At 34.2% G+C, this 22,296-nt stretch overlaps 4 protein-coding genes across 5 annotated transcripts; 2 read left to right on the plus strand and 2 right to left on the minus strand.

The window, feature by feature from the left end:
- Nucleotides 1–3,697: 3,697 nt before the first annotated feature.
- On the minus strand, nt 3,698–5,587 carry LOC121124748 (adhesion G protein-coupled receptor L2). Its single transcript, XM_040719930.2, has 4 exons — nt 5,293–5,587; nt 4,947–5,200; nt 4,488–4,860; nt 3,698–4,434 (listed from the first exon to the last, which is right to left on the minus strand). The coding sequence occupies exons 1-4, from the start codon at nt 5,485–5,487 to the stop codon at nt 3,841–3,843; spliced, it is 1,416 nt and encodes a 471-aa protein (XP_040575864.1). The 5' UTR covers nt 5,488–5,587; the 3' UTR covers nt 3,698–3,840.
- A 1,201-nt stretch (nt 5,588–6,788) lies between these two features.
- On the minus strand, nt 6,789–14,278 carry pns (DENN domain containing pinstripe). Its single transcript, XM_040719073.2, is given in 10 exon segments — nt 6,789–8,076; nt 8,137–8,305; nt 8,354–8,605; nt 8,662–8,795; nt 8,865–9,293; nt 9,426–9,617; nt 9,619–9,663; nt 9,783–11,080; nt 11,149–13,815; nt 14,129–14,278. Coding segments are annotated over 9 exon segments (3,894 nt in total). The 5' UTR covers nt 12,383–13,815; nt 14,129–14,278; the 3' UTR covers nt 6,789–7,935.
- An 83-nt stretch (nt 14,279–14,361) lies between these two features.
- Orc4 (origin recognition complex subunit 4) lies at nt 14,362–15,815 on the plus strand. Its single transcript, XM_040719077.2, has 4 exons — nt 14,362–14,502; nt 14,562–14,896; nt 14,959–15,325; nt 15,381–15,815. Exons 1-4 carry the CDS (start codon nt 14,424–14,426, stop codon nt 15,779–15,781), a joined length of 1,182 nt encoding a protein of 393 aa, XP_040575011.1. The 5' UTR covers nt 14,362–14,423; the 3' UTR covers nt 15,782–15,815.
- An 89-nt stretch (nt 15,816–15,904) lies between these two features.
- LOC121123987 (uncharacterized) lies at nt 15,905–22,095 on the plus strand. Of its 2 annotated transcripts, XM_040719075.2 has the most exons (4): nt 15,907–16,152; nt 18,458–18,812; nt 18,864–21,631; nt 21,692–22,095. In XM_040719075.2, exons 1-4 carry the CDS (start codon nt 16,036–16,038, stop codon nt 21,773–21,775), a joined length of 3,324 nt encoding a protein of 1,107 aa, XP_040575009.1. In that variant the 5' UTR covers nt 15,907–16,035; the 3' UTR covers nt 21,776–22,095. The 2 variants fall into 2 exon arrangements, with proteins under 2 accessions (XP_040575008.1, XP_040575009.1); XM_040719074.2 differs by having other exon boundaries at nt 15,905–16,152; nt 18,458–21,631.
- The last annotated feature ends 201 nt before the right edge of the window (nt 22,096–22,296 follow it).

Consider the following 22,296-nt stretch of genomic DNA (forward strand, 5'->3'; position numbering starts at 1 on the left):
CTCTTCGATTCTGTACACAATTTCAAAAATATTTATGACTGTTTTCAGCGGCAAGAATACTTCAATATCCCCCTGAACTCTCTGGGTGCCTAAACGTTTTTACGTCTCAATTTTGCTCACATTAAAGAGATCTATCACAAGGAATCCACGTATAAAGTACGACAAGCTCATAAACTTACTCTCAAGTCTCTTCATCCAACAGCAATGGAAAAGACGTACGTGCAGTTAGCTGATTCTATTTTTCATGAATCAACCATTGGAGCCCTTAAGTTTTACTCAAATGAAAGACCTGAGTTCATGGACACATTTGAGTTTCTTGAATTTGTACGGACTATGTGGAACATCTTAAATGTAAAGACACCAACAGTTGGGCTGAGGAAAAATGACAATATTAGAAAACCCATCCCAAAAGAAAATCGTGCTGGTTTGTCCTTCCTCAAAGAGTTTGCCGACTTACTCACTGTTTGGGAAGATAGTGATGAAAGAGGACTCACGAAAGAAACTTTTTTGGCAACTAAGCATACTTGTTTGGCTGCAGCAGATCTTGCTGGATAGTGAGAATAAGGGCTTGGGCTATTTAATTGCTTGCCATGTTCCAGTCTGTCAGTATAGAGGAAGATTTAGCTGGTATAGACAACTAAGCGGAGCTAATTATTATATTAGTGTTAGACAGATATTGGAGGCAGAAATGAAAATCGGGGTCAAGTGTCCCGTAAAATTCAATTGTATGACTATCTTTGAGATTAAAGACGTGATGTCTGATATAGACGAGAATAAAGTTGAAATACTTCCCATTGATTGGGAGCCTTCAGACCTAGAGAAAATGAGCAGCATTGGAGAAAGTAATGTATTGTATTTTGTTGCTGGATACATCGCATTCTCTCTCAATAAGAAAACAAAATGCTCATCATGCAGATCTTTTTTGTTGGCAATGACTCTTCATTTAACACTGGCATAAGATTGATAGCTGAATCCGAAGAAGAACAAGTTAACTTGGCTAAGTTGATAAAAATTATGAGGAGAGGAGGGCTCTCAACTTCAACCAATATCCTGTTTCTTACTTGTCTTTACGCTCATTCTTTATTTAGCTTCATCACCAACGTACAGGAAAGAAAGGATTCACTTCTTAACACCTCGAATCCAAGAGCTTCTTTTGTAATTACGTTTCTGGGGGGAATGCTGGATAGTTCTGATTCAGCTATTGAAGCTATGAATGCCATTGCCTGCGGACAAGATCACAAATGTAGTAGTTTGTACGGCAAGATTTCGCTAACTCTCTTCAATGTGATGGGCAAGAATTTGGTCAGTCAACTAAATGACGGGGTCCGTCAAGAGAGCAGAAAAAGGACTTCAAGTCAGAATACAACTAAGAAGGTCAACTCCTCTTCAAGAAAGATTTCTAAGCTTCAATCAGTTCCACTTAATTATGTACATGTTAATGTATTATTACTTGAATTCTTTTTTATTGCCTAATAAAAACAATTACCCGTCCTAATCATATTAGTAATAAGAACATCATATTCCTTTTTAAGACTGTCAGCCACTTTCTGGAGCGCGAGTACAGTCAGTTGTCCATTGAGTAGAGACGTCCGTCATATATGTCTCCATATAGTCCGTTTTCGGACTATATGGAGACATTAAAAATATAGCTATAAAACTGTCTCCATAGAGTTGGGGAATCGAGCGAAAGAATACTGAAATTACTATCTATTCAGTCGTTAACAAGGCTCCCAAGCTGCTTAACAGTCGATACAGGACTTAGTCATCAAACCATAAAATATTTAGAATAAAGAATCTCAACGGTAGACAAAGAATTGTAACTATTATTATGGATGAAGTATATTGGTAAGCTGCAAGAAATTCAAGGCACTTTTATGCGAAATTTATAGTTTTTTCATTTCAGTACAAAAAATTGTTTGATTCTCTCCTTCTTTTTTTTCTCTTCCCTAAACCTATCTATAAAATGTGTGCAAGCATACATGGCATCGAGAATAATTTGTAGAATTTTACGATCTTTATTTTTTCGCTTTTATATGAAGTAGTTGTTTGTTAGTCAAAATATTAGTTTTTAAAAAATGCTATTTAAAAGCCGCCTTGGCCGTGAAGGCCAAAAAAAGGTTACTTGAACCATTTCTTAAGGCTCAAAAACCTACTGGAAAGATTTCAGAAAAATAAATTCATTGGTTTTCCCGTGATTCCCGGACACACACACACCGACATTCGCATTTTATATATAGATAACAATAAATTGATTTATTTAAAAAATATATTAGTTAAATATAATTTTTCATGCTTTCATAAATTATGTTTTTTGTTTTCAAATTAAAAGTTTATTTATAGAATTATATAAAATTGATTACATTTTTACGCCTGCTAATTTTTTAATGTAATTATTTCAAATCCAATTCGATTCTATATTGGTGTTTAATTATATTACACAATTAAAATATGTATAAAACATAAGCATCTAATATTGAGATAGGAAGAATATTCATATTTCTAGAAGCTCGCCATTTTTGCTAGGAAATCGACAAAAAGAAAAATTTTATTTTACAAAATGGAAGTACGCAAGTAGATGGCATCAAGATTTATTTAAAAAAAGTTCTGTTATTACATTTTTTTTTATAAAATGAATTTAGAAAAATTATACGGATGCTTACACCTGTCGCCAGACCTTAGTCTTACGGGAAAGGGCATTTATTCCAACTGCCCCTACCTATTAATACGACGGGTTTGGTTACTTATAATAATAAATTATTTCAGGCTTGTAAGCGTTCCGCTATTTTGGCGTTCCGTTCAGCCATTATTTCCGTTCGGTTCCGTGTTCTAATCTTAAGGTAGTACCATATATACTGTACGACAGCAAATTGCGACTTCTACTTTGATAGTGTCAGGGAGTCCTCATTTGAAAACTAGGCTTCAAGATTTTTTAACACAACAATTCAGGAATATTAGCGTTCAAATGAGCTACAACTGACTAAAATCGCTTCATTCATTGTCAAGATGGAGGCCAAAAGGCGAAGTATAGCTGATTTGATTTTCACCCAGCAGTCCAACAATACAAGAAATACTGGACCGTGGACTAGTCGAGAAACTCCTGGAAAGACCACTACTTTACATCACAATGAGGTTCCACCAGTCAACCAGACTAAGTTCCCAGCCTCCTCAATGATTCGTGGCATAAGATGGAAAGAGAATGCTTTCGTATTGGTTCTCGAGAGGTCTGAAAATCTGGGCCAAGGAGTACCAGAACGTTCTCAAGGAAGTGGTCTTGCCCAGTGTGAAGTCCAACTACACAGAGAGAAACTATGTATATATCCAATGCCTAGAAATTCTAAGAATTCATTGATAGAACTAAATGTCTGCGAGATTTCATTTATTTTATATAGTGCTCCCTGTATATTATACTCTTTTTTTCTTTCTTTATCCTATATTGCTATATAAATATGATAAACTAAATCAGAGAACACTTTATACAGTGCACCCTGTGCCTTTTTTTTTTTATACATACAGATAAACTTTGCTTTATTAGTATAGATCGTTAACTTGTTCTTAGCTTTTCATATCAATTCGGAGATTTGCAGTTTGCATGCGTTTGTTGAAGGCCTGAAATAAAATACTAACTAACAATGAAAAAATTGTGTACGTCAATCTTTTCCGCATAATGATACACTTTTGAACTTAAATGCCCGTACTATTTCTTTACATACGTGCTTTTTATTCATAATTTGTGTGTGCTTTTTATTCATAATTTGTGTGTACATTTAAAATAATTAAATAAGCGTCTATAAAGCATGACAACAGTTTGAAGTGAACTGATGAGATAATTGATCAACTTATTTACCCCTTTTTAAAGATCATTCTATACATATTTGAGAGTTTTCGACGAATTTTTTCATTCCCAGTTGAATGGAAAAAAAAGATCACGGCACCTAAAATACCATTTACAATCGTAAATGTACCATATAGTGGCACATTTTGTTCATATTCTGATAACGTGCCTAGCATAAATGAAGCAAATACAAGAGGCATAACGATGAGATTCGCTCTTTGGCTAATCCTTGCAGATGTTATTTGACTATAATCACTTCCTTTCAAAATACCATAGTCGGCAACTCCAGCAGCTTCAATCATAGTAAAAGTTATTACCATTAGTACAACAATAGGCGCTATCTGTGCAAATAGAAGCTTAGTATCCATTCTGAGCCAGCAATGGTATTCCCCTCCATAGTTATCAAACTCTAGACTAATAGTTATCAATGTTATCCCGATTGAAATCATCCAACCCAAACTAATATTTTGACATTTGGACAACATACCATTCTGCTTTACGACTGATGCAACCAAGGAGTACATGTGTAGACTCTCCAAAAATATGAACATAAAACAAGCAGTATGGAAAAAGTGAATAAGGATGGAAATAACTTTGCAAACCTATTAATTACAAATGATTTGAAATATGACTTGAGTTGTATTAATTTATTTACATTTTCATATTCCGGAATGACGGGTAAAAGAAGACAAATGTGGGCACAGATCAAAGCTATTTCCATGTTCATTTGAATTACTCTTCCATGATCAAATATTCTAAATGAGGCGAAGAGGATCAAAGTGATTCCAACAAACATAATAAGAACTGTTGATGCTGTTTTGGTGACAACTGTAGTAGCAGATTTAACAGCAGGGGCCAATGTGGGAATAGGCCGTGGAGTTGGAACTGGGGGAGGAGGAATGATGCATTTGCTTTTAGCTTCGTTCATAATTCGTCCTAATTGGCAAACACAGTCCGCTAATGGATCTTCATCAGTACTCATGTCTTCACATGCTCCAAACTCCATGCATTGATATCCAGTACAAGGACTAAAAATAAAACTCCATGATTAATTACTCGTAGACAGAAAAAAAAAAACTGGATTTCTATGAATGAAGGTATGGTGCTATCCTACCTTGGACATGTGGTTTTATTCCAAGTGTTACAGGATTTTATATGTGTAAAATGGTAGTCGTTTAGATTGAGTTCTTTGCATGATTTCAAGGGTTTTTGCACATTCTGTTTGTAAGAACAAAGAGTAAATCGTTCTGTAACGCCGCGGCCACAAGGTGTACTACATGATGACCATTCAGACCATTCCATTTTACATGGTTGATTGTTGCACGGAAAGGATTGAGTTGTTATACCTTTGCAATCCTCTCCACTTCCCTATACATTATTTATTTAAAAGGTTATTCTGAGATCCGTACATAATATTACGGATTATTTAATACAAAAACTGTCAATCATATGGTACTCACTTGAGCAACTGGATTTGTACATGAACGAATTTTTTTAAATTCACCACCGCCGCAGGTCACTTTATCTCCATTCTCATCAACACACTCTGTTGATATCACAGACCAAGGAGACCAATTTCCATCTATATTTATAAACCCAGCGATGGGATTTGCTAAAGCAAAAATTGCAATCTTAAGGAAATGTATCTTCCTCATTTAAAAATAAATTTAGGTATGAGTTCAATTTCAAATTTTCTCTATTGTATGTTTATGTTTAGTGGATTTGGTTGGGAAGCAACGATTTGTCATGGATACTTTGTTAAAATCAAGGCCACTGATGAATAAAAATAAATATATTTTAAAAATACAATAACTCTTATTATTGTATTAAAATTGGTCAAAAAATAAATTCAAGTCCAGTTAAGTACCAAGTCAGTTTGGTATCTAAATCAAGCCCAAGCCTTTGATCCTCCCCCCTTAAAGTCAAGTTTTCAAAATAGAGACTCGGTTCATGTTCACATTACTGGTATATGCGTATCATACTTAATGTAAGGTGTATCGGAAACTTTAATACCAATTGAAGCGTCGATGTTGAAAATCAGTTTAATTTTTTTTTACATTTATTAACAGATTAATTTTTACCTGTGGTCCAATTTCCTATGCCCAAAATACACTACCAATCGTCTAAAATCATCTTTTGAGTTCTTAATCACACAAATATAATATCGAGTGGTCCATTAAAATCGGAATACTTTGAATTTTAAACTTCACTTTTTTGATAGCTCTCTGGATAGTCTGGTGTGAAAGCCTAAGATCTCTTGCATGGCCACTTATGGACTTGAGGGGATTGGCTTGGGTTGTTTTCTTCAACTATTCCGAGTCCAGTTTGGCCTGTTTGACAGAGCCCTTCTTTCTCTCCAACGTTTTGGACTTGCTGACGCCGTAGAAAGTGGTCCTGGAGACGGCCAACTACTTGGAGAGCGCAAATAGAAATTCGTCGATCATATTCAATTGTCAATTTCTCGACTTGTACGTAAGCTAGAGTACTCAGGGTTTTTTTTGCTTTAATATATCAAAATATATATTAATTTGAATCACGCAACCTTTATAAATAATTATTGAATTAGTAAGTGTTAAGATTTCAGAGTACCCAGCATATCTACTCATGGAATGTGACGGATCCCTATATGCCACACGTAGCCATTAAGGCTCTTTTAATTACAGGATTTCATGATTCTACGAAATAATTGTAACTTAATCATATTTACTCATTAAATAATGAATAATCATTAGGCCCTCGAGAAAATATGGGAAAAGATTACTTTAACATCAAACGAATTGCAAAAAAAACAAAAAACATTATATATATAATTAAGAAGATGGATTGAAAACTTGGTTTTAAATCATAAAATGCTTAAAAGCTATTGAATAGGTTAATCTCGGAGAATATTAATACTCATACAAAATTAAAAAAACCAATTACAAATATATTACTAAATAAAATTAGTGAAATACAATTTTCAAATAATTATACCTTTATTTGAAGACTAGAAATTTTATTTAAATGATATTTTACAAAATATTAAACACAATTAGGAATTATATGTATAATAAGACAAAAAAGATGTAGGTAACTTAAAATATAGTTACATAAATGAAAACAAAAATATAATCTACAGCTATAATTAATTAATATACCAATGGATAGAGAGGTAACATGAAGAGTGATTATATATTTTATAATATTTGTAACATTGAATATCAATGAATAAAGTCAATACTTCACAAACAATTTACATCAAATACGATTTAGCCGACTCCTGAAAATTAATTTTTAATAAATTGTATATAATTAATTATTGCATTAAATTTGAAAGAAAGAAAAGAAGAGGGGGAAAGCAATTTGTTGTCTCTAAGTTTGTTTGTGTTTGACTTATGCTTAAATAAATGATTATATACATAATGTAATTATAATTAAACTAGACTTAACTCTTTTAAACGGTTAACAAAAAATGGTAATTTATAGGTTTGATTACTATAAAGGACCGAGAGGTCCTTAAAAAATAAAATCTAAATATATTGAGTATGACGATAGTTGGCTCATTTTCATGAATAGTAATTTCCCTTCATCTAGGAACATGGCACATGTTTCCAATTTCAATGTTCATATGCAAGATAGATTAAATCTCTAAAACATCTAAAAAGAACATAAATAGTTGCAAAAAGAATTGCTTACATAAAAAGAACTTTGACAATTTAATAATTAGATGTTACAGAGAGTGCCAATGAATTGAAAAATAATTGACACGGGGAAAAAAAAGACTAAGTTAATTTTATTAAAATCAATAGGGTAACAATAAACCTTTGGATATTATTGACTTCAGAAACAAATAAATAAATATGTCTATATCTATATTGAATAAAGCTCATTTAACTGCTATAATTATGTTTGATGTGGTATTTGATGACGAATTTGTATCGCTAATTATTATCATAGAATTCCAACTTTTAAAAAATAAAGAATATATTATTTTCTTAAAGCTTCATTGAGATTCAAACATTAACTATAATGAATAAAAGGAGGAAAATGATAATAAGAAAACGGACTAGAAAATGAGTATTAAAAATGCATTGGAAAATGGGTTGAATGAGATTCTTAGTTGATCATATGAAGGAATTGTGTTGTTCCAAGGTTTTAGTGAGAGCTGGATCCACTGGGATACTAATTTCTTCCAAGGTTTCAAGAATATGCGAGAGAAAGGATGTTAGACTTGTATCCCGAAGAAAGGATACTTCATCATACAGCTTAAAGATAATATGTACCTATGAATTCTGAGTAAGAGTCATTTTTGATTGAAATCTTACCTGTTGAGCAGCAATGGCTTTAGTGAGGTCAGTAATTATTTTTCCTAAAAGACGATCGTGGACGGCAAGACATACAAATAATTGAAATTTGTCATCTTTGCCTAATCTGGTGCAAGTTGTTTCGATTCGAGTGATTAACTTTGTGTACATCCTTTGGCCATAATTATCTCTTTAGTAAAACTCTCAAATAAGTATATATATTATCTAAAATCTTTACCTTCTAAATTGATTTACTCTGGATAGAGTACCTGTGGGCGTACCTCCCCCTCCGACTTTAGGAGAGTCCAGTATATTGTTTCGTAGCCTTCTAGGTGATTCTAAAGTTGCAGATGACCCAGGAACATTTCTTTTAGGTGAATTATACGGAGAGGATTGAAGATGAGCGAGGCTTTGATTAAAGTCCATCGTTACTTTAAGAAAAAAATCCCAAACTGATAGGTTTTTTCCAAAAAGCCTAGCTGATTTATACCTTAAAGTGATAAAAAATAATAATAAAAGGTTATCATAATTTTAGCATGAGCTTACCCAAAGGAGAATACACAAATGAGAGCCTGAACTAAACCTGATTGACCACACATCAAATGAGCATAACTTATTTTTTCATTCAAACTCTTGTGATAAAATTTAATGATTCTATTTATTGAATCCCCAAGCATTGTCTGAAATAATGACATAACAATTAAATGAAGAATAGTTATAGGATATAAAATAAATAAATTTCGAATCACCTGGATCTCTACAATTTCAGTATCTGAATCATTCGATTTATAGTTCGAAATTGGACAAGAGAACTTTGGTGGATGAGCACAGGTTTGAATAAGTCTGTTCATATCTTGATTAACTGAATATCCGACCATGTAACGTTCAATGGAGCCATCGTCTATACTATTTCCAAGCCAGCGGCCACATGAAAATTTATACAATTGACCTGTAAATTCATTTTTTACAAGCACATGCTCAACAAGCCAACTAGATCCCACATTGTCATGTCCAAGGCGCAAGCTCGTAATAACTCCAACATTTGTAGCCCAGAATGCAAAATGAATATTACCTCGAGGTACAACGATTTTGCTGGTTTCCCCAAGGGAGCCAACTATGTGAATCCACAAATTAGCAGTAGAGAGTGCTTGTGTTTTTTGAGAAGGAAATATTAAAACCTAAAAGAAAATACATATGTAAATTCACTAATATATCAAAATAGTATTTAATTTAAAAGTAAAAATTGAGAAGAGTCCATTCCTCATTTATCCTACGTCGTACTTTTAATATAGGTATATTCTTAAACTTACTTGGTATAGTAAACTTGACTTTAAATAAGCATTTGTAAAGCATGAAAAGTCTACAGTGTTAAGAGTTTGCGTATAATGAATGGCTTGCTCTCTCTCATCCTCATTTCGAAGAAACGCATATCTTTTATATAGCTTTTGTAGTAAAGAGTGATCACTGAGTAGTATTTGAAGAAATTGTGATAATTTTTTTTTGTTCAAGTGTTAAACGAATCCATGCTCGAGCGTAACCTATTTCAGTCTGATTTTTTTTTTGATCCAATGGTATAATAATATGAATTAAGCAATTTAAGCAAATATAATGAAATTTATTATGTATGAATTTGTATCCTTATACAATCAAAAAATAGGGATGCTTACCTTAATTTCATGTATCGTTGATACATTGTGCATCATGGCAAGTATATTATTATCCATGGATGTGATAGAGATGACTTGGACGGGACGAGCATGATCAGGTAAAACATACGGCTTACTTTTCATGAGGCTAACACAATATGCTTGACTACCTAATTGGTTTCTTTTTGATAAATTACTATCATTCCGCTTACATAAAAAATGCCACAAGGAGGATTTCTTCTGCCTATGAGTTAAACCATGCGACCAGATCCTCTCAAGTAAATCACAAAGACCTGCCACCAACATATTTTCTTCGGTATGAAAATTATCAAGAGTTCCAGCATGCCCCCACTCCACAGCCTCAGAGCCTAGTTTTTCAAGGAGTATCCGACGTGTTTTTTGTTTACATTCCTCTAAAAGTTGTTGAACAAAACTCCAATTCATTTCCGCAATGGCAGCAGGGCTTGAATTAAGGATTTCAGGGACGTTTTGTACGCCTGTTGCAGATATCTCTGTAGATATCTGTGAGGATATTCCTCGAAATATAACCGCTGAATGATTAGATTTTCCGTTATTCCTTGCAAAATGATCACTTTCAAAGAGTGGAAATACTCCAACAACGTTATTCAAGCGAGAATTATTGTTGTAATTATTATTGAAATTTTTGTTACTATTTTCAAAGTTTCGATAATTTAAAACATTGGGTTTAAAAGTCTTGGGCGGAGAAACTGACAATTCAACTTTGCGTAAACGAGACATTAACTTTTTTTGAGATTCATTTATACATTCGCACTTTTCATAGCTAAGAGTTCTAACGATACATTCCGTGAACTTTGTTTTCATTTTTTTCATTCTACTCGAAAATGAGGATTTCTTCGAATTATTAGACATTTCCTCAATAAAATTATAGAAAATTTGAGTTTCCATGAAAGAAGACAAAAATGGAAAATGAGAAGCGACTTGATCTGATAAAAAGGAAATTTTATCAAAGTTTTGTGATGAGTATTGATTCTGAGCTAGTTCCATTTCGCTTTGGGTTATGACAAAATTCTCGTATGAGATAAATATTTGAACGAAACGATTGACAAAAACTTCCCTTAAAGCATTATTTAACTTTAATTTATCAGTGTGAGCATTGGAAATTGATTTGTTGGATTTTTTAATCGAGCGAGAGCTGCCACAGTGTGATGACATGTTTTCAAATTTATTTATCATTTTTTCAAGCTGTCCTAATGACTCATCCATTTCGTTTTCATTGTCCCTTTTTTTGTTAAAGGACTCCATGTTTGGTACTGTTTCTGCTAATTCTTTGGCATGTTCTGAAATTATAAGAATGGAACGGTAATGTGGATCATCCTTAAAATATGAAGAGTGAAAAGTATACAACCTTTTAATAGATCTATTCCTTCCGATCCTCCATACTCCACGATGATTTCCTTAATTTCATGAAGGAGCTCTGATTCGCAGGGAAATTGTGGGAGTTCTTCAGGTAGTTCTAACTCCCCACTATCAATATCAAGAATTGCTACAGTTCCACTTCGCTTATACAATTCATAGTCATGAGTTCGACGAAGTAATCCCATAATATAGGGTACGGGTGCATCTAAGAAATTTTCCAAGGATGGAGGAAGTATAGGTACATAGACATGGGGCCACTTAAAGGGATAGCATAAGGAAGTGATGCTCTCACAAACTAGCATGAGCTTATCAAAGTCAGATGAAAACACAACAGTTTGATGTTCCAGTAGTACACATATCCACAATTTGATGGCATTTTCAATACCCAATATGTCAAAGAAATCAAATAAATTGTAGTCAAATAAGGGTAGTTCATCTGGCTCTCTGGGTAGACTCATAGTGATGACTTCTCCCAAACTCCAGAAGCGAACTGCATGGCCGGGCGAGGGAAGTGGTATATCAAAAAGAAGATTATAGAGAAATCCCTCGAGTACAGATATGTCGTAGTCTACGGTGTTAATGTATTTATAGATGGAGTATAGGACTTGTTGGGCTATGGAGACGAGAGGCTGGGAGGAGATGAAGGCTAAGCTTTTTGTAACATAGAGGTTATCCTTGGAGGAGTCATAGAAGGCCCCACTTAGATCCACAGTGGAGCTGGAGCGAAAGCGTTGATTGTAATGGCGAGGAAGACTTCTACTTCTTTCAGACGTGACTCTTGCGGATTTGGGTCGCTCTGCAGTTCTGCGGGAGTTGCTGCAAGAGCTTTCTCCCGCCATTTCCGTGGAATGCATGTGTTGCAGCGTTTGCAAGGCCTGGCATATACTCGTGTCCGTGACGCACTCGTAGTAGGCGAGTGAGAAGCCTTGGAGCTTGGACCCATCTTCCCTCGTGAGGACAAAGGGGTGAAACGAGGGCTTGTACGACAACAACTCCCGCTCCGTGCAAAACTTGAGTCCCTGAGGAAGGGTCAGGTTCGAAAGGGCCCCCAAATTCAGGCCAGACCAGGATTCTATTTCACTGGGGTAGTGACGAAGGATCCGAGGCTTGTAGGAACGCTCCAGAGGGTTCAAAAGCCTCTGACTATAACTCGACTCCATCCATTCCAAATCCGCGTTATTTTCGAGTCCAGAAACTAAAAAGTAGCGAACGAGGGTCTCCATGGCTCATTCTTGATTCTTCTCTCTCTCTATCTCTTTACATGTCCCCTCAATTCATCAGTCCCAGGCAATTACTCAATGTCTATTCATTCAGGAGACAAGACTCAATGAAGATGAGCCTCAAAAAAAAAAAATAAAAAAATAAGAGATCAATAAATTAGGTCTTCGTTGATGACGTCAATATTCTTTTGACATCATTTTTCAACTAATCGGGGAACACTGAATTAAAATTTGAAGGGATATCTTTTATTGGTGTTGCGCTTATTTTGACTCAAGTAGAATATAATTTTCTCATATCAATAAAATAAATGTAGTAAATTGAAACTTTAACAGCTCATATCTTACCCATTTAAAAAAATATTTAACCCTTAAACAATTATCATTTCAATGACATCTAGTATGTATCATATAATTGTATTTCAACCCCATTTTTATAATGAAACATGATGAATATTATGTACAATATGTTGAATACAAGCTGTAACTTGTAGAAGTGAATTGTACAAGTTGCTACCTAAAAATGAATGAATAAATCATTTCAAATGAAGGATTAACAGCACTTGAGATGAGAATAATACAATATTACTAAAATATAAGTATTCTGTGGGACATTATTGAGTTCAAATATCCAGGGTTATGTTACTCATAAATACATAATAACCATGTAATTGTAATAGGTCAAAATGAAATGATAGTATTAATTAATAGTTAGTCATTTCAATAATCAAAGTTGTAATTAAAATAATGCATTTTAAAACGAAGAAATGACAATTTGTACACAACAAAGTATACTTTAAGAGTTAAGAATGGAAATAAAATGTTGCTAATTCACAATGCAATCAAACTCTTGGTGAAAAAAAATGAGGAAATTAATAGCTTAGATATTGAAGAATTTGATACAATTTGATTAAAAATAATGTTAAGTAGGTGGTTGTTATTATTGTATGACAATTTTTGAAACCATGATAGTAAGATGGGCAATAGATTTTCTTTTGCTCATTAGGGGAAATTGGTTTGACTACATACTGTGTAATAGTGCTCTATGGGTTTCATTATAAAAATTGGGTTAAATTAAAAATATATAACATTATTTCCATGTTATTGAAATGATAATTTGTAAAATACTTACAGTTTCTGTTAAAATAAAATTAATTATCATATTTAATGGATAGGAAATAAAGTTTTAATTTTTCAATGTACGCTATTTATTTTATTAATATGAGACAATTATTTTGTACTCCCGTCAAGCACAAAAAAGAGCACGTTCCATATTAATTTATGTGTTCCCTGGATACTCCTCTCGAAGCAAAAAAACCCAAGGCTGGACAGTCTTCTTTTCTGAGAATATACACCAACCTTGACCCATTTATGTTCATAATTAGTTTTCAAATTTTGATGCATTTTTGGGATCATACATTTCCAATATTTGAACATATCTAAAAATATGTAAAAAAAGAGATATTAATTACTTTTATTTATTAGAAGCAATCTTGTTGTCTTATTAGTCATTACAAGACCTAATTATATAATTGAGATTTTTTGAGGAGATGACCTAATAATGTAATACTTATATATTAATAATAAAAAAGAGTAGAAAATATTTTGATAAGAACTAGTATTTACAGTGATTTGAATGATCTAGATAAGTTCTCTTTTCGATAATTGTAAACAAATCTATTGTAATGATCGATAAATTTTCAAATTAAGGGTGGGAGTGCCGTGACGCCCCTAAAAATATATTATTATTACCCAAATCGGAATTTATATCCATGATTTGTTCATCAAGTATTTTTGTTTTGATTTGACTTGAATGTGAAGAAGAGGTTTAGTGAAAAGTACAAGCTGTTGTCCAATGGAAAGGTTCATAATTGGGCAGAGGCAGATTTGTAGGTAGTGTGAAAAGAAAAGAAAGAAAGAAACAAGAGATTTTGTGAAGTGTGACGTCATGATTTGGGATTTGACATTAGTGTTCAAAACCCCGCGAATTCTCCTAATGATTTAATAATATAATAATATTATATTCCTATTGTGTGCATCCCTAGAAATGAAGAAAAAGACAAGGAAGTCTGATACTATTTCCACTGATAAGGACCCATACGATTGTATCTACAATGACCTTCGAAGTAAGCCACATGGTTTTCCTCCCCTATCCCCTTGTTTTTCATTTCTGTGCATTTCTTAGATTTAATGGAAACGACGCTTCTTCGTGGAGAATCCAATTCCGCTTTATTACTTGGGCCTCGTGGTGTGGGAAAGACACGTCTTGCTCATCGAGCTCTTCAAAGTTTTCACAGAGAGAATGGAGAAATTCTGGGCGAAGGACTTGAAGTCTTCCTTCACGGACTTCTTCAAACCGACGATCGAATGGCACTTAAAGAGATCACAAAGCAACTCATGCTGGAAAACGTGGTGGGGGATAAAGTATTTGGCTCTTTCGCGGAGCATCTTGAATTTCTACTCAAATCCCTTCAATCTGGAGGAAGAACCAAGTCCAAACCCATTATTTTCCTTCTAGAAGTAATATCCACGCTATTTTCTTTACTCATTATTAACAGATATAACCATGAATTAATCCCTAGGAATTTGATTTATTTGCGAGCCATCACAATCAAACTTTACTTTACAACCTCTTCGATGTGGCTCAATCCAAGGCAGCACCAATTTGTGTCATTGGACTCAGTTGTCAACTTGATGTGATAGAGCGTCTCGAAAAACGTGTCAGATCTCGCTTTAGTCATCGTCAACTCTATATGCACAACCTAGATTCATTTAATGATTATATGAACATTGCTCAAAGTATTTTAAAGGCACGTAACATACCTGTTTCCACTGATGAAGACTTTAAAAAATTGCTAGAGTCCATCTTTTCATTGCGAAGGGATATTGGATATTTGGAACAAGTTTTGGTGTTTGGGCACGGATTTGATAAGAATGACATATCTAAGGGTATTAAACAAAAATATAAGACATATGCGCTATATTAATCATTGTTTTTTTGCAGGACTTTTAAAGAGTTTAAATCATATGAACGTAGAATATGAGGCCTCTATTATATCAGACTTGACTCTTCTGGAAATAACCTTACTCATAGCATCTAAACACATACAATTTATCTATGATGGTCAATCTTTTAATTTTGAAATGGTATACCATGAATTCTGTAAATTTGTAAATCGGCGTACCTCCAACGTTCTCAAATATGAAAAACCCACTGTTTCCAAAGCCTTCGAAACCCTCATAGCTATGGAATTGATCATTCCGTCTGATAAGATGTCTAAAACCCAAAAAGAGTACAGGCTCTACTCTCTTCAAGTTACTCCAGAGCAAATTGTCAGTGTTATTAAAAATGATAGAACCATGCCTGTCGATATTAAAGAATGGGCTGTATCTGAACTTCACTGATATGATTATTATTAAACTACTTTTTTACCCATTGTTTATGACGCATCATTTTAACCACAAATAATTGTTCTCTTTTATTTTGCCTTTTTTATGGAGGTGGGTTTCTACCTTTTATGTCATAGAATGTATAAAAATAGGCAGGACGTGCAGGTTCAGGTTGTCAAGTTAGTATTGTTATTATTATTATTTGGTCATACCAGTTATCTTGATTTTAGAAAAAACATCTGTGCTCATGAATTGGAAAATTTTCTGAAATGTCTAAGAATATACTTAGGATAGTTATTTTACTCTTTATATTCGATGCTGTCCGTGGAGATACACCCGTCGTCCCAGATGAAGAATTGAATCTCTTTACCTTGACATGGAATCAGGTGATTTAAGTGTTTCATACTCTACCTTGATTTATCCGCCATACACAATTACCGATTATAATTAACACAAAATCCAGAGTTCCTAATTAAATACTTAATATGTATCCTCATGCTGTGTAAATTAAGAGGACTGTTAATTTAATTGGGGATTGAGTGACGAGGATCTCATTGTTCACTTATTGACGTGTGTTCTAATGAACTATACGACATTCTTAAATGTGATAATTAGGCCATATGTGTCTTAGTAGTTATTAAAGTTGTATTCGAAATTTCAATTCAATGAATTAGTTATACAAATATATACACTATTTCCTTGAGTTATTCACATTGAAGTGTCAATAGAATTATATAATATACTTTCTAAAATCTTGTCCAACAGTTATTAATTTGATAAAAGAGGAACAGTTCAACAACATCCACTTAAAATATGCTCAAACTCTAGAAATTATTTTAGAACCTACGGTTGGTATATAATATTATGTACTATTACCTATAGTTTAGTATGAACATGAAAATTCTAAATATCTTTACGGGATATAAATTAATTATCCAAGGCTAATCTATTTACTAGTATATAGATTAACCTACATTTCTCCCGTACTCAACAAATGCATGAGTACTTGAGTCTCAATTAAATGACATGCTCATTTCGTGTTGCAACATTGTGCAATAGCCGCATCTTGTGTGTAGTTTTTCACACAGGGCGGGTATGCTTACAATCCATATGCATTTTAGATCGTTCCTTTGGACATACATTTATCCATATAATATTTATTTAAAACTAACATTGATTACTTGATAGGATAAATATAATCATACAAATTGATTTGTACATGCCCAATGCATATATTATTCAAGTTGATTGTTTGAATAACGTGTTGATTTCTGCATCAATAAATATTTTTAGCATGCTCTGAAAGGAATTATTTGTACCTAATAAAATTGAATAACGATCGATAAGATTGACCACTTATCGCTAATTTAGAAAAAGATTATCCATGCCAATTATTACCATTGAAATTAAAAGATTTTGGATTTAAAACATGACATGGTTTCTATCACAACTAAAAGAACAAGTTTGCTCAAATTTATGCATAGTTTATATAGGGTTCTATGGAAAAAGTAGCGATTAAGAGAACTCACACGGAAGTGATGAGGATTATGATCCACATGTATTAACATAATATCTATACTTAAATATGTAAGTAGATAATACAGCTTGATTACTTTCATGTTTTTTTTTTTTTTTTTTTTGGTATAAAGACACATAAATACCAAGGATTTCTGGGGGAGGGTCGGTATGACCGATCTAAATAGTATAAATACATAATTTGTAGAGCTAGATACTTATTACTTTGTACCTACAAAATTCTAATCCCAAATTATTAGAATACGGAATCAAGTCAATATCACACAACCTTACTTTATTACTTTTCATCCTTATTTTCTTGAGTCAATTTCCTAGAATTTCAATTATAACTTATTCATTTATACATATTATATCCTAGTCAATTCGATTAATACTTAGTAAGTACATTTGGATCAAGGGTATGGATTTTATGGGATTCCGTCTCCTCTTTAGGTTCTGAGGATGACCCCAATTATCATGTAGTCATCGGTAGGGATATTTCAAAGCTCCCATTATTATGTAGGATTCTGCATGACATGAACTTGAATGGAAGTTCGGGAAATCCTGTTTTATATTGACCAAAATGCATGCACATATCGATAGAAAGAATGAGTTAGAGAAAAGTAAAGCAGTAAATTAGAATTAGGGTTTTTTGATCAAATCTCACCTCCGGTTATCTATGTACACATATAGGTACATAGGTCCGCACATTTATGTGTATATATGTACCTATGTATCCATATCTTGTTGCATACATAATATACTTAAGAAGCTTATAATTTATTACCTCTTCATGTGTATATGTATGTTAATATCTACAACTACTATATATACATATGTATATCTAAGTATGAAATTATGTATACATAGATTTTATAGACAGATAATGTGCTAAAATTTATGTAACTTGGAAAATACGTAGTAGTATTAATGATGATTAGAGTTATTTAAAAAAATTGAAAATTAAATGATTAATTATAACATCTGAGGGATATATCGATTGGAGCAATGTTTCTTTGTATCTTCATAAAAAAAAGGGTTGTTTACTTTCAGTATTTTAATTACAAAAAACAGAATCATTCAAAGAATCTTTTAAAATAGGACTCCCTATATATATTCTATGTGCCCAATCTTTGTTAAATTGTAATTAATGAGATTTAAATTATTCACTTATAGTTGCATTACCTTGTGCGTGAAAGTTTATTCAATATTAATGAAATACGGAAGGAGAACCTTGCCATTCTTGGAATAATGAAAGAATGCTTTGAACTCGAATCTTGTTTGGGAGATAATTTTATTGAAGAGCAGGATCTGTTTTCTGGTGACAATTTAAATAGCTTGGACCAGCATGGCATGGGTGCTCTCATTGCTTCATTGAATAGACAACTTCTCAGCTTAGAAGAATATCAGAAGCAATTGAGATATGAACTTAATAGTAGAAAGGAACTACATTATAAGAATCAGGTTGAAAATTATATGCAACAAGGTGGAGGTCGCCATCGACATGGATGGTCTTCAGAAGGTTCACAAGGTAGTTATTCTCAGTATGGGCACAATCAGCAGGGGTTTACATCTTCATCAGGATCAAGGGGTGGTAGTAGACAAGGTGGTTCTTCTGAACATGGAACACAGCAAGGACACCATCAGCAGGGATGGCCATCTTCATCTGGATCAAGGGATGGTAGTAGACAAGGTAGTTCGTCTGAACACGGAACACACCGAGAGCATCATCAAGACTGGTCTTCTTCGTCATCAGGTAGCAATAACCAAGGTAGCTCTTCTGAATATGAAAACCGTCGAGAACATCAAGAAGGTTGGTCTTCTTCATCTGGTTCAATGAGTGGTAATAGACAAAGGGGCTCTTCTGAACGTAGAAATCAAGATCGCCATGAACAAATTGGATCTTCGTCTGTTTCTGGCTCAACTGATGGTGGCAGACAAAGTGGTTCTACAGGATATGGAACCCATCAAGATCATCAAGGAGGATGGTCTTCTTCTTCTGATTCAAGGGATGGCGGTAGACAGGGTGAATCATCTGAACATAGAAATCAAGCAAACCGTCAAACAAGCTGGTCTTCGTCTTCTTCCTCTGGTTCAAGTGATGTAAACAGGCAAGATAGTTTATCAGCAAGCGGAGCTAATAGGCATAATCAACAAAGAGGGTCATCTTCGTCTGGGTATGGATCTCAAGATGGTTCTCGTAGACAAGGTGTACATGGGGATCGTAAGTATGGATTTTCATGGGGATCTGTCCCCTCCTCAGGTTCTGATGATGACTCCAATGATATTGGATACCCAGATCATGTAGTCATAGGAGGTAATAGACAAAGCTCTTCGTGGTCATCTAGTTCTTCCTCTTCTCAAGACAATGAGAATAGACTTGATAGAGAAAGAGGAAGAGATCAAAGTGGTCATGGAACCGACACTTCTAGAGGATATTCTTCCAATTCTCTTGGTAATGATAGAGAGAATGGATCAGAGCAGCAGAGAGGTCAGCACAATCAGTACACATGGACTTCTACTTCCTACAATTATGATTCACAAGATGCTAATAGAGGATATGGTAGAACACAAGATGGAACAGAGTCGCCATCTTCTTCATCTCAGTCACAAGATACCAATAGAGGATATGATAGAACACAAGATGGAAGAGAGTCGTCATCCTCTTCTTCCTCTCAATCACAAGGTTCTAATAGAGGATCTGGTAGAACACAAGATGGAAGAGAGTCGCCATCCTCTTCATCTCAGTCACAAGATACCAATAGAGGATATGATAGAACACAAGATGGAAGAGAGTCGTCATCCTCTTCTTCCTCTCAATCACAAGGTTCTAATAGAGGATATGGTAGAACACAAGATGGAAGAGAACAATCATCTTCTCAGTCAAACAGTAGAGGGAGAGGAAATGAAGATCACACCCAAGATGTTAATCGTGAAGGGTCCTCATGGGGATCTTCTTCGTATTCTTCATCTGATTCTAGGCGAAGATTTGGGGTTATAGAATCTAGTGATGACAAGAGTAATACAGTGGATTCTTCACAAACATCAAGTTCTCAAGGTAATGGTGTTACGGACCATGGCGGTCACCAACAGGGAAGTCATTATCAAGGTTCATCCTGGACATCCAATTCTCACGTTTCTGGATCACAAGATGGATCCAGTCGTCAACAAGAAGGAGGTCAAGATCAAGGTTCATCCTCTAGTTCATTTAATAGGAATAAAGGATTTGGTATCACCGACTCTGATGATGGAGATGGAGTTATTCCAAAAAGTTATGAATGGTCACCAAGTTCTTCAGAAGATGGTGCAGTACAAGAAGGTCAGTATTCTGGAAGCAGAGGACAAAATCCTGGTTATGGACGTGGGAAACAACGAGGAGGATATGGAGGGGGTCAAGCAGGAAGATTTTCTGGTGGACAACAAGGAGCGGGATATGGAGGTGGTCAAGGTGGGGGCCAAGCAGGAGAATATGGAGGTGGCCAAGCAGGAGGTTATGGAGGTGGCCAAGCAGGAGGTTATGGAGGTGGCCAAGCAGGAGGATTTGGTGTTGGACAACAAGGAGGAGGATATGGAGGTGGTCAAGGAGGTGGACAACAAGGTGTTACATGGACAGCGACTTCTGGTCTAGGAAGTAATGGAAAAATATGGACAAATACTTATTCCTACTCCTCTAACTCAGTAGATAAAAATTCCAGATTCGGTCAAGACAACAAAGGAGTTCAAGGTCGTTTTCCAAATGGTACTGCTTGGTCAAAGTCTTACATGAATTCAGCTAACGCTCAAAATCAAAATACTTATTTTCCCGGATTATCAGGAATGCAACAAGGTGTTTTTTCAAATGGATCAACTTATATGGTAGTTGATCCTCGTCAACTTGGACAAGGCAATCAAGGTGTTTTTACTGTAAATGGATCAACTTATCTTGTTATTGATCCTCGTCAACTTGGCCCAGACAATAAAGGATTTATAGGTCGTTTTCCAAATGGTACTGTTTGGAAAAAGACGTTTAATATGTATTCTGCAAACACTCAAAAGCAAAATGTATTTGGTCCCCGATTACCAGGAATGCAACAAGGTGTCTTTTCAAATGGATCATCTTATATGATGATCGATCCTCGTCAACTTGGTATACATGGAATAGACGATGTAAATGGGATTTTGAACGGTTCAATATGGTCCAGTAATTCCTCATCTTCAAATTCAATTGATGATGGGACAACGATTCTAGGTCCTCATAACCAGGGAACATATGGATATAGATACCAATATTCCTCCTCCCATTCCTCCTCCCCTACTTCCTCATCCTCCAATAATCCCTACATCAACTACAACAAGGATTCAAAAATAAAGGTAAAATACTCTTAAAATACAAAAATTTAATTACATTTCATTTTCCCCCCCCATAAAAAGGAAACGAATCGGGAGCTTTTCCGAGGATATTATTCTAGCGAATCTCACTCCAGTGAAGAACAAACTGAAAATGGAAAGATATAACCACAAAAGTCTTGTATAAAAATATATGCTCAACTATTTTCGTGATGATAAAAATGCTGATTCATTTATTTATGCATGAAACAAATCTGTACATTTTTACTTTACTTCTTTTTAAAGTAGTAACTCGAATTTCATTTTCCTACAATACTAAACCTTCCATGCTAATCAACTAACATTTGGAAATATCTTGATATATGTATATATTGTACACTCTTTATTCTCTAAATAATAAGAACTACTTTTCTACTTTTTACTTCTATCCTCAAAAAATGTTATAATAAATAAGTACATAAGTGTCATTACACTTTATATATTTCAAACAGAGCTGTTTTCGAATCCTTAGGTAGCGAGTCCAAGTGCATCTGGTTCCAAGTTCAGAATCAAATTCTACAGCTCCTATATATTTTTAAAAAATTTTAATTCAATAGTATTAAAAAACAAAAAAACAACAACACAGATATTCCTTTAATTAGTCAACTCGGACAAGAAGTACCAAGAGGACATGTATAATTATTTCCGTT

Source organism: Lepeophtheirus salmonis, chromosome 9, assembly GCF_016086655.4.
Source record: "Lepeophtheirus salmonis chromosome 9, UVic_Lsal_1.4, whole genome shotgun sequence".
NCBI classification, from domain to species: Eukaryota; Metazoa; Arthropoda; class Copepoda; order Siphonostomatoida; family Caligidae; genus Lepeophtheirus; species Lepeophtheirus salmonis.

Coding starts and splice junctions, on each gene's coding strand:
- LOC121124748 (XM_040719930.2), bottom strand. CDS start 5,487: ATGAGGAAGATACATTTCCTTAAGATTGCAATTTTTGCTTTAGCAAAT. Junction 4,861..4,946: donor AATAAAACCACATGTCCAAG/GTAGGATAGCAC, acceptor TTTTATTTTTAG/TCCTTGTACTGGATATCAAT. Junction 4,435..4,487: donor TCATTCCGGAATATGAAAAT/GTAAATAAATTA, acceptor TGTAATTAATAG/GTTTGCAAAGTTATTTCCAT.
- Orc4 (XM_040719077.2), top strand. CDS start 14,424: ATGAAGAAAAAGACAAGGAAGTCTGATACTATTTCCACTGATAAGGAC. Junction 14,897..14,958: donor CCATTATTTTCCTTCTAGAA/GTAATATCCACG, acceptor ATTAATCCCTAG/GAATTTGATTTATTTGCGAG. Junction 15,326..15,380: donor TAAGAATGACATATCTAAGG/GTATTAAACAAA, acceptor GTTTTTTTGCAG/GACTTTTAAAGAGTTTAAAT.
- LOC121123987 (XM_040719074.2), top strand. CDS start 16,036: ATGTCTAAGAATATACTTAGGATAGTTATTTTACTCTTTATATTCGAT. Junction 16,153..18,457: donor TTACCTTGACATGGAATCAG/GTGATTTAAGTG, acceptor ATTCACTTATAG/TTGCATTACCTTGTGCGTGA. Junction 21,632..21,691: donor ACAAGGATTCAAAAATAAAG/GTAAAATACTCT, acceptor CCCCATAAAAAG/GAAACGAATCGGGAGCTTTT.